At 40.7% G+C, this 12510-nt stretch overlaps 2 protein-coding genes across 3 annotated transcripts in view; one reads left to right on the top strand and one right to left on the bottom strand.

The window, feature by feature from the left end:
• The window catches only part of LOC126419088 (cell cycle checkpoint protein RAD1-like), a 114592-nt gene extending 106873 nt beyond the window's left edge, over positions 1–7719 (bottom strand). Inside the window, exons 1-2 of the mRNA XM_050086181.1 lie at positions 7555–7719; positions 7126–7333 (exon numbers count right to left, since the gene is read on the bottom strand). Of these exons, the coding sequence (XP_049942138.1) occupies positions 7126–7152 (27 nt within the window). The 5' untranslated portion in view covers positions 7153–7333; positions 7555–7719. The remainder of the gene's footprint in view (positions 1–7125; positions 7334–7554) is intronic.
• Positions 1–12510, top strand: part of LOC126419086 (uncharacterized) — a 91686-nt gene that overhangs the window by 2262 nt on the left and 76914 nt on the right. Inside the window, exon 1 of one of the 2 annotated variants that reach the window (XM_050086174.1) lies at positions 8042–8177. The exons of the other annotated variant lie outside the window; for it this stretch is intronic. Within the exon in view, the coding sequence (XP_049942131.1) occupies positions 8063–8177 (115 nt within the window). The 5' untranslated portion in view covers positions 8042–8062. Of the gene's footprint in view, positions 1–8041; positions 8178–12510 lie in introns of those variants that run through there. 2 annotated transcript variants of the gene reach the window in all.

The following is a 12510-nucleotide window of genomic DNA, read 5'->3' as shown; positions in this document are numbered from 1 at the left end:
ATCAACACATGCATATTACAATTACCAACAACGCCCCCCCCCCCCAAAAAAAAAAAAAAAAAAAAAAATCATCACCATCCCCACCACAAGTATCTGCCCCAAAAAACCCAACGACTTTATGCCCCCTACTGCTCTTCCTCTTATCAAAGCAGTACTCATCTAGGCCTACTTCTAATATCACTCCTGCCCCCCTAACGATCCCCTATACTTAATAAATTCTCAACACATTAGTTTCATGCAAGGCATATTTCACTCACACATGGTACATTGACATTAAAACAAAATAAAGACTTAGCTGCAACCTTCCAAACAATGTTCTGCACCTGATGAACCACCACAAATTATCATGGTGACCTGCCACATGTAGCTGTTGGAAGAACATTGACACAGTACATTTGTCAATCTCATATTATCACCACACATGTGACAATCACAGCATTCACCAATAATACTTAACATTTGGAAAAATTTAATAGTTGATTCAACATCACCTAGCTCACCCTACAATATCTGACTATTGAGATTTATTTTGGAATCGTGTTGGAGAAAATAACAAAGCACAATCACTAATCAAACAGATTATGCGCAATACAAGAAACAAGGGAATATACCATAGAGTCAACATGTGTTTGTCAGATAACTATAAGAGGGAACACAACATTCAATCATTAAAAGAAATTGCCATAATGAACAAAAATTTCATTTCCAAGAACAAAATTGGTTCACTTTCAAACCAAAATAAACGTAAATTGTACATATTGTTCACATTTCACATAAATTGCAATCAAAGCTTTCCCAGTTACTGAGATAACCGTAGATAACATTAAATCTCAGGGCACGTGCAAGTTTTACATTGTAAACAAATGAATCACACGTGAGTCACAGCTCTAAGCAGACGAGCAGCATCCAACACTTGAATTGACAACATTCAGTTCCCAATTAGTTTGAGCAATATTCTAGGATGGGTTGCACGAGAGTTTTGCAGACAATCTTCTTTTTAGACATACTTGAGTTTTCTAATATCCTGCATTATTTTGCCAGTATCCTATCGATGAAATAATGTCTGACACATGGCTTACCTATGACTGGCCCTAAGTGATCATCCCAATTCATATCCCCACAAATTGTTGCCTCCTGGTATTTGTATGAGTTGATAAACTCCAATGTGACTCATTGATACCGCAGTAACAGAATACAATTTTCCTGCCTTTTGTGAAGTGGACAATATTACATTTCTGAACATTTAAAATCCTTGCACAGAGTTGTAATCTTATCAAGATCTGAATGGTTATTTGTGCAACTTTTAAGATAGAAATTCACTATAGATAAATACATTATCTGCAAAAAGTCCTGTGTTGCTATTAAGATTATCTACCAGGTCATTGATACACACTATGAACAATGATCCAGAACACTTTCTTGTGGCAAACCTTACGTTAATTCTACTTCTTTTGATGACTCTCCATCCATGATAATCTGCTGCATCCTACCTGCCAAGAAATTCTTAATCAGGGTATGAATTTTGTTTGAAACCCATATTAATCAAATTTTTGGTAATGATCATTGGTGTCGTGCCAAGTCAAATACTTTTCAGAAATCAAGAATCACGGCATCCAACTGATTGCTTTGATCTTTGGCTATCAGAATATCATATGAGAATTTGGTTTTCACAGGACCAAGGTTTTTGGATTCCATGCCGGTCAGCATGGAGGAGATCGTTCTGTTCACAGTTCCTCATTATATTTGAGCTCAGAATATTTTCTATGATTCTACAACAACAACAGCTGCTCATCAGTGAAATAGAGTGGCAGGTTTGTGGATCATATCTATATCTACATCGTACTCTGCAAGCCACCTAATGGTGTACGGCAGAGGGTACTTCTGGTACCACTATCTGATCCTTCCAGCCCTGTTCCACTCATGAATAGTGCACGGGGAGGATGATTGTCGTTAAGCCTCTGTATTGGCTCTAATTTGCGAGAAGTATGTGGGGGGAAGTTATATGTTGCCTGACTCCTCCTGAAAAGTGCTGTCCCAAAATTTCAGTAGTTAAACTCTCCATGGTACACAGTGCCTCTCTTGTTAACGGCTGCCAGTGGAGTTTGTGTAGCATCTCCGAAATGCTCTCTCGCTAGCTAAATGACCCCGTGACAAAATACGCCACTCTTCTTTGGATCTTCTCTGTGTCCTCTATCTGTCGTACCTGATAGATGAACAATACTCAAGAATCGGGTGAACAAGTGCTTCCCCCACCCCCCCAAGAACCATGGACCTTGCCATTGGTGGGGAGGCTTGCGTGCCTCAGCGATAAGATAGCCGTACCGTAGGTGCAACCACAACGGAGGGGTATCTGATCTGCTGAGAGGCCAGACAAACGTGTGGTTCCTGAAGAGGGGCAGCAGCCTTTTCAGTAGTTGCAAGGGCAACAGTCTGGATGATTGACTGACCTGGCCTTGTTACACTAACCAAAACAGCCTTGCTGTGCTGGTACTGCGAATGGCTGAAAGCAAGGGGAAATTATGGGCGTAATTTTTCACGAGGGCATGCAGCTTTACTGTATGAATAAATTATTATAGAGTCCTCTTGGGCAAAATATTCCGGAGGTAAAATAGTCCCCCATTCGGATCCCATTAAGTTGGGTGATGCTGAGGGAATTAGATTAGGAAATGAGACACTTAAAGTAGTAAAGGAGTTTTGCTATTTGGGGAGCAAAATAACTGATGATGGTCGAAGTAGAGAGGATATAAAATGTAGGCTGGCAATAGCAAGGAAAGCGTTTCTGAAGAAGAGAAATTTGTTAACATCGGGTATTGATTTAAGTGTCAGGAAGTCATTTCTGAAAGTATTTGTATGGAGTGTAGCCATGTATGGAAGTGAAACATGGACGATAACTAAGTTTGGACAAGAAGAGAATAGAATCTTTTGAAATGTGGTGCTACAGAAGAATGCTGAAGATTATATGGGTAGATCATATAACTAATGAGGAGGTATTGAATAGAATTGGGGAGAAGAGAAGTTTGTGGCACAACTTAACTAGAAGAAGGGATAGGTTGGTAGGGAATATTCTGAGGCATCAAGGGATCACCAATTTAATATTGGAGGGCAGCGTGGAGGGTAAAAATCGTAGAGGGAGACCAAGAGATGAATACGCTAAACAGATTCAGAAGGATGTAGGTTGCAGTAGGTACTGGAAGATGAAGAAGCTTGCACAGGATAGAGTAGCATGGAGAGCTGCATCAAACCAGTCTCAGGACTGAAGACCACAACAACAACAACAAGATTCTTCCGATGAATCTGAGTCTGGTGTCTGCTTTTCCCACTATCTGTTTTATGTAGTCATTCCACTTAAGATCACGCTGCATAGTTATGCCTAGATATTTTACGGCAGACTCTGTCTCCAGCTGTTTGTCGTGAATAGTGTAGCTGTACAGTAGAGGATTTCTCTTCCTATGTATGTGCAGTATGTTACATTTATTTATGTTCAGGGTCAACTACCAGAACCTGCACCATTCATCAATTCTCTGCAGGTCATTCTGCAAATTCTTACAGTCTTCTGGCATTGCTTCTTTAGTATAGACAACTGCATCATCTGCAAATAGCCTTAAAGAGCACCCAACGCTTCCTACTGGATCATTTATATATATTGTTAACAGCAATGGTCCTATCACACTTTCCTGTGGTAGTCTGGATATTACCTTTACATCAGTCAATTTTGTTCTCTTAAGAGCAACATTTTGAGTTCTATCTGCAAGAAAGTCATGAATCGAATCGCAAGTCTGCTCCAATGCTACATAAGCTTGTCTTTTTTTCATTAAACAACAATGCAGGATGGTGTCAAATGCCTTACTAAATCAAGGAACACGGCATCAACCTGAGCATCGTTGTCCACTGTACTGTGGATCTCATGGAGGAACATAGCGAGCTGAGTTTCGCAGGATCTCTGTTTGTAGAATCCATGTTAATTCTTATAGAGGAGATGTTTATTTTCCAAAATTGTCATAATTCTTGAGCATAAAACATGTTCCATAATTCTACAACCGATTGATGGCAACGATATAGATCTATAATTGTGTGGATATGTCTCATGGCCTTTCTTAAAAATGGGAATGACCTGCACTTTTTTCCAGTCGTGAAGTACCTTTCGTTGTTCAAGCGATCTACGATAAATTACTGCTAGAAAGAGAGCAAGTTCTTTTGCATAATCTTTATAGAATCTTATAGGTATCTCATCTGGTCCTGACACCTTTTCATTACTAAGCTATTATAGCTGCTTTTCAATAGTGCATTCGGTTATCTCAGTATCTGCAGTTTCGAAGTTCGTATGACGATTGAAAGGAGGGACAGTGCTACGATCCTCTCCAGTGAAACAACTTCGGAAGACCAAATCTATTATCTTCCATTTTGGTGCCGATGTGGTCACTGAGAGAATGAATAGATGAGTTTGACCCACTTACTGATTTTACATACAGCCAAAATCTCTTAAGTTTTTTACTCAGGTCAGTTGACAATGTCTTACTTTCAAAATCATTGAACACATCTCTCATTGCTACCCTTTGTGTAGACAGGAGTGACTGTGCTTTCCTCTAAGCAATTTAACCACATTTTTTTGTGTATACTATATTATGGTTAAAATGGGAGTTAATTAGGGTGCAAACTCTGTGTAGAATCTGATGGGCATTCAGTCTACGCCTGATGTCTTATTAAATTTCACCAATTTTAGCTGCTTCTCAACATCACTAACACTAATACCTACATCATTACTTGTTATGTGATTAATACTCTAGTACATGCCTTATGTAAGTTTTACCATAATACCCTCTTTTTTTACCAAGCTCACTCAAACTCTGTTGCTGATTTCTAACAAAATCAAAATTATACTAGTATAATTACCACTAAATTCTCAGTGAGGATTAAAGCTGCAGATAGAGATTATACTTGAAATGACAATGAACAGCAATTCTTCAGTTTTTCCTGACGTATTTGTTGACCAAACAGTGTTAGATGTACTGCCAATTCATAGTGTCCAACAGACACAATATTTTGGTTATCAGACATGCTATCATCATAAAGTGTGCTGAAAAACTGAGCTCCTTGGAGCACACAGCTAATGTATTTCTGCTCCACCCAATACCAGTTGACCTGCATCCTACGCAGTCTGTGCCCAAGGGAATGCATTGGCAGCAATGGAGGCAATGGCATAGGCATCTCTGGTAGTGTAGGTGTAGTTACTCCATCTGTCCTAGCTGCCAGATCATTGTGTTTGCTGAGTATCTTCTTACTTAAACCCAGTGCTGGTTTCTAAGCCTTGCTCAGATTACAGCCAGAGTCCAGGATAATGAGATTGTCCCTGATGTGAATTTCAGTGGCCTCTATAATGATGCTGTGCCAGTATTATGAAGTCTATGCAAAAACCCTGGTATGTTTGTATACCATCGCCTAAGTTTTAGACAAACACTGCTATGCAACTGCTGACTTGTTGGGATACATTAGTCAGGCGTGCCACTAATGTTCTCAGCATTAGTCGTCAATGGTGCACATTGTTTGTCCTACTGGACACATTGGCATGGAATCTGATATACCCCAGCCTTCTGCAAACCAAGGCAATCTTTCATTCTCTCCAGTAATGCCCGTGTTTTATTGGGTGGCAAAAGACTTATTCAGCATGCGTCCAATTTTTCCTGATAGTGCAAGAATGTGTGGTATGAAGGCAGAGGCTACCTCTTACCCTGTGAGTACTTCAGTTTCCAAAGTTTTCTGTGTAGAGGTAAGGTGGAGAAAGTGCCTCATCTGCCATTTTAAGTAAGCATTTTTTCGGAACACAGTTGTGGGGTGTTCCAGTTCCTAGGGCAGACTTTCTGTGTCGTGAGATGGTACATGCCATATTTATTAGTTTTTAGTGCTCCATTCCTCCTCACAGGTTGGTGGCAGACGGCTGCATCCAGATAAAGGTCAGTGTGCATTTTTGTCCAATACCACCTTGGCCCAGGATGCCATCAGTTCTTATTTTGATTATGACGTCCAGGAATGATAGTCCTCCTTTTGCTTCGGTCTCCATAGTGAATCTGATGTTGGGATGCAGAGAGTTCATATGCATAAGGAAGTCAAGGATTTTGTCCCTTTCATGGGACCAGATGGCAGATGTGTAATCCACATAACGGAAAATGGAAACGAGTTTCGATCTAGTTGACGTCAGGGCTGCTTCATCGATGTCAGGGCTTCTTCTTGAAAGTGCTCCGTATATAAATTCACAGACAAAAAGAAGAGTGGGCAGCCCATTGGGACTCCCTCTATTTGTTCATAGTATTCTCGATTAAATAGAAAATGTGTGGAGGGCAGGACATGCCTGAAAAGGGCACTGGTATTCCCATTCTTATTTCTGATCACTGTGCTCCAGTAACTCTCCTAGAGGTACTCAGGTGAATAACAAAATGATGTTAAAGCTCACCAGGCTATCTGAGTCCTTCACCCTGAAATTGTTGAGGCATTTCACTAAATTCACACAGTTATAGATATAATGCTGACATTTACCCACATAAGGACTTAGTATTTCTGTCAAGAATTTTGCCAGCAAATATGTACAGAAATACTTTGATTAAGAGACGAATACAGTAAGCAGTTTCAGTGGATGTGGTTTGCAGTAGTTACTTGGAGATGATGCGGTGTGTGCAGGAAAGATTAGTGTGGAGAGCTGCATGAAAACAGTCTTGAAATTGGAGACCAAAACAACAACTTAAGTATGCGCTCTCTCTCTCTCTCTCTCTCTCTCTCTCTCTCTCTCTCTCTTCCCCTCCCTCCCCCCTCCCCCTCCGTCCCTCTCCCCCTCCGCCCTCCCTCCCCCCCCCACTACCACAAAAGCACAATATTATTACACATTAAGAAATGTTTCAATTCGATGGAGTAGAAGTGATTGTCAAGCAGATATGATTTCAGTTAAGTTTATTATTTATTAAATTCCTTACATCACCAGGTTGGTGGTCAAAGATTTTTATAGCATGTTCCGCTCTGTTTTTTATCTAAGCTCAGTGACAGTACATTTGCAGAGAACCAGTTGTAAATTTTCCAGAAAATTTGGTTTGTGTTTTAAAGTGTTGAACTTTATCTGTTAGGCTTGACTGTAATACTTACGTAGCAAAGAAAATCATTTCTTCTCATTTCATATATGATTGCAAATCATAAAAGTGGACCCTCTATTGATCCCTGAGGTTTATCTGGTCTAGGTATTCCCTATTGTTGTGCACCTTTCCTTGGTTCCCAAACGTGACACTGTATGTTGTAACAAGAAGAATGAAAAAACCTCTGATACCGCAATATTTGAGCTTCTTTGGGGAGGTTCCTGTAAATGCAGAAGCAAATGCTTTTGACAAGACACAAAAAATGCCAGTTAGCAATATTTTGACATTTAAATTTTTTACTACTACTCTAATTGCACAGTAGGCCTGCTTTGAGTGGCCATTAAACATTAGATTTCGTAACATAAAGTAATGAGAATAATTTTTACAGTCAGTTTGCTTTGCCGGCAGAACTATATGTAAACCCCAAGAAACAAAGACTAACAGTTTAATACTGTTGAAGGTATCCCACGTAAAGGGGGGAGCGATCTTAACTCCATGAGCTGGCGCACAGGTAAATACATTGATGCGTTCCCTTTGTAGCGAAGTAAGATCTCGCATTTGGGCCATTCTGTCATGCATTTTCTGTTTCTTGATTCACATACTAACACATCAAACCGCCACACTCTTACGAACCTTGCCACTGCGTATTCTTGAAATCGGCTGTACTATAGCGCGCACACCCCTAGCGACCTTGCTCTTGATGTGACGTCGAAATACTTCCCAAAACAAGAAAAACAAAAGGATTTTATGTTCAGTAGTGTTTACAAACGTTAAAAAATGTGGCAGAATATGAAACACACACACACACACACACACACACACACACACACACGTAAAACCAATATGTCAGCGTATTTGAGAAGCAACAGGGTCTATTGAATGGATGAAAGCATCGCTAGGCAAACTAGTTTTAACTTATCTGTCTAACGCTTTGACGTTAATGAATAAACATGAATTTGTTGCGTAAGAACCAGAATGACTCGCAATGCGTGCTACCTAGTAGAGGGAATGAAAAGCTGCTGGTGCCAAACAGGTTGATTTGTAATTATACGAAAAGGACTACCGGTGAGAGAACATTTACCTACTGTTACTAAACAGTTGTTACTGCGAAAGTACAAATGATGGTTGAAAATGGTACTAAAGTAGTCAGAGTTTTGTTTAACATTTTTTCCTTTATTGTTTGATATGAAGTACGTGGTTTCAGTCTTCCAAGATCTGAGTTTGCGTTGGTTTTTTCCGGTTGTTCATTGGTTCAGCGTCTCATCTAATGCCCTTTTAATGGTCGTCGTCGGCGGGTGTAAACGAGGATCTGAAGATAGCGATAAGCCTTATTTTGCGGTCTAGTCCAACTTGGTTTCTGGCTCAGACGAAACTTCTACAATGCACGTAGCGAAGCTACTATTCTCCGTGGGAAAAATCAATGTTCTACATCAGAACTTTAATGTTGTATATACATTCCTCCTTGTCCTAACACGGAAATTACTAGCGAACAATATATCTTTGAAGAATTGGAACTCGTGTTTAGAGACTGCTAATATGTACACATTGTTGCTCTTTGGTTTTCGTTTCGAATAATTATTACAGCTCCGCGAAAAAGCAAATATTGTTATAATATTGTTTTAATTTGATACTGCCTCAAAGATGCAGATGTAGAAAGTGGTCGCAACGGGAGAGAACCTTTTTTATTTATTTATTTATTTTTTTTAAAGTAAATGCGGATACCCGGACGTTAATATTTTTCGTAAAATTTAACTAATGTGTTGGTAGAAGGGATTCAATTAACACAATAAACAATTTCAAGCTATTGTCAAAAGAATTATTAGGAGCGTAACGATGTTGAATAACGTTTCCAAAGCAAATGTTTTTGTTGATCTGTCGAGAATTTTATTAAAAGGCATACATGTTATAGTATACTAATCAGAGCCAAGCTAATTTATTGTTGATGGAACTCTTGCTTGGTCCAAACAGACAGCTTAGCTGCTGAACCTATAAACACTGATGTTACACATTTCCACACCAACAATAGCCCTCAAAAGTTGAAATATATGATATTACATCAAATGGAATTCATTCTGAAGATTTATTTGATGCCCAATATATATCAAACTAAAACTGAATCAACATATTGAAATATGAAATGACATGAAAAAGAATTGATCAGGAAACCTGCACTCCATAGTGTGTGCTAAATCTGTACCAATAAATAGGTTGTACAATGCAATATAAACGCATGGACAGAAGGAAACATTGCGTACAAGGACGATACACAAAGACAGTGTCATTCTTATATTACTGTAGTTACTTCTCAGTAACAATCCAAATAGAACTCTTTGCTTGTTTTCAGATAGTTACGCATGACTGGCCAGTAGCTATACAGTGCCCATATGGGCACAGATTGAAAGATGGAAACCACATATGCTGATGTTTATCAACAATTTGTATATGGCATGAAGTGTGTCATTTCTTCCCAAAATGTGTCAGATTCACTGAGTGCTACATAACATGCTTGAATGATGTAACTCACACAGCTTGACTTTCATATGTAACCTTTACATTTGTACATGACATAATGCACATCCTTTCTTCCAAAAATGAGTCAGTTTCACTGAGGGACACTTATATCTACATCTATGTAATATATGGGCTATACGCCGCAAGCCACCATATTGTGCATGGTGGAGCACACCTGTGCCACTAGTAGTCATTCCCTTTCCTGTTCCAGTTGAAAATAAAGCAAAGGAAAAACAACTCTCCATATGCCTCTCTACAAGCTCTAATTTCTCTTGTCCTGCTTTCACAGTCCTTAAGCAAAATATACATTTGTGACAATAGAATTGTTCCACATTCAGCCAGATCTCTAAATTTTCTCAATAGAATTTCCCATTTGAGTTCACATAGCATCTCCTAATACTTGTCAATCGAACTCACTGCTAACAAATCTAGCAAACTGCTCTAAATTGTTTCATGTGTTTCTTTTATCTGGCTTAGTGGGAATCCCAACCCCTTGAGCAATACTCAAGAGTGAGTCATGCCAGTGTTCTGTACGGGGTCCCCTTTTAGATGGACTACACTTTCCTAAAATTCTTCCAATAAACCGAAGTCAAACATTTGCCTTCTCTACTACCGACCTTACGCGCTTGTTCCATTTCATATCATTCTGCATCTTTACACCTAATATTTAGTCAGCGTGACTGTGTCAAGCAGCACACCACTAATACCATCTTTCACCATTACAGTATTGTGTATCCTATTCCTGCATCACTTACATTTTTCTACATTTAGAACAAGCTGGCATTCATCACAACAAATAGAAATTCTGTTTAAGGCATCCTGTATTATCCAATTTCAATAACAACACTTTCTCATACACTAGTGTCATCAGTAAACATTTGCAAATTGCTGCTCACCCTCCCCATCGGATCACTTAAGTATATAGAGAACAAGAACAATCCTATCACACTTCCCTGGGTCACTCGTGATAATACCCTCGAATCTGATGAACACTTGCCATCCTGGCAACATACTGGGTTCTATTATGTAAGTGGTCTTTGAGCTACACACTTGTCTGAAATCCTTCATTAATAGTCTACCTGGAGAATCTGTCTGTTACACTTCTCCACGGTTCGAAGGTATCTCACAAGAGAAGGACAAGATGAATTTCGCTTTATAAATCTGTGCTGATTTGTGGACAAAAGCTTTTTTACATATGTACTCCATTGATGTGTGGATGAAGGTATGGCTATTGTTTGCTTAACAGTGCTTTGGAAAATGACTGTTGGTAAGCCCTGTGCTTGAATTTCTCTAATTTTCTCATCATGGTCATTTTTGTGATATGTATATGGAAGGAATTAATATGTTGATTGACTTTTCTTGGATTGTATGCTCTTGGATTTTCTCTGTAGAGACCTCTTTGTGACCACAACACCTCTGTTGTAATTTCTACCAGTGACACACTCACTCACTGAACAAACTTTCCCCCCCCTGTGTATCCGGGGATTGGAATAGGCCCAAGGTATTCCTGCCTGTTGTAAGAGGTGACTAAAAGGAGTCTCACATGTTCAGGCCTTTATGTGATGGTCCCCTGTCGGGTTTGTCCTCCATCTTTCTAAATTTTCCTGCAGAGCGAGCCGATTGGGGAAGGGCACCTTACACGGCTCATCATGTCAATCGTGCATTGAGATCTGTAGCCCACTTTCTTGTTGTCGCATTTCAGTCCCGCTCATTCTCCATCTGGTGGGCGAGGACGCATTCCTGGGCGCATTTTCCACCATGTAGTATGCAGTGTCATTTTCTGTGCCGATGATGACCGTGGAATTCTTTGCACCTCGTATCCAGCATGGTAGCCAGTCCGTTGTGGTGTGGCTGCCATGTGCCCTGTTGGTTGTAGCCCCCTGACAACACAGGGATTGCTCTGCTGATGCCTGCACCGTTAACTTACCACATATGCCATGGAGTAGATGCCCATCTCCCTGGGGCATCGGGACTCCCGGCAATGGCCATCCTGCCAGGTGGCCCTCGCTGAGTCTGGGTGGCACCTGTAGGGAGGGTCCCTGGTCAGAGTGGGTGGCATCAGGGTGGACGGCACAACATGAAGTCTCTAAGCGGGCAAAGTCTAATTTCAGTGCTAAGAAATATGACCCCAAATCGTTCCCCTCCCTGGCCACACCATAGGAGGAATGCCAGGCTAAGGATGGCAGTGGAACATATTCACCCTGGTACCTCATATGTGTGAGAGTTGATGGGGAATCTTTCATGTCCATGAAGCCTCAGTTTTTTGTGGAGCATTTGGAGGACAAGTTTTGGAAGGTGGAGGGCTTGTCCAAAATGCGCTCTGGGTCAGTCTTGATAAAAACAGCATCCTCTGCCCAGTCATGGGCATTAGTCGCTTGTGACAAGTTGGGGGGATGTTTCTGTTACCATCACACCCCATAAGAGCTTAAATATGGTCCAGGGTATTATATTCCACAGGGACTTTCTTTTGCAGTCTGACGACGAGCTGCACGCCAATTTAGAGGAGTGGCAAGGTGTTCATTTCATCCGGCATGTCCATCGGGGTCCGAGGGATAATCAGGTTGCTACCGGTGTCTTCATCGCCTTCGAGGGTGCCACATTGCCCGAGAAGGTCAAGGTGATGGTTTGCCACTGTGACGTCAAGCCATATATCCCCCCCCCTCCCCTCCTCCCCATGCTGTGCTTTAAGTGCTGGAAGTTCGGCCATATGTCTTCCCGCTGTACTTCCAGCATCACATGTTGAGATTGTGGACGTCCATCACATCCCAGTACTCCGTGTGCCCCACCTCCCATCTGTGTCACCTGCGAAGAGCATCATTCACCTTGCTCACCAGGCTGCGAGATTTTACAGAAAGAGAGGAAAATCGTGGAATATAAGGCCCTGGAC

The sequence above is a fragment of the Schistocerca serialis genome, chromosome 9 (assembly GCF_023864345.2).
Source record: "Schistocerca serialis cubense isolate TAMUIC-IGC-003099 chromosome 9, iqSchSeri2.2, whole genome shotgun sequence".
Classification (NCBI taxonomy): domain Eukaryota; kingdom Metazoa; phylum Arthropoda; class Insecta; order Orthoptera; family Acrididae; genus Schistocerca; species Schistocerca serialis.
The sequence above is the reverse complement of the archived record's forward strand: the minus strand, read 5'-3'. Positions and strand labels throughout refer to the sequence as shown.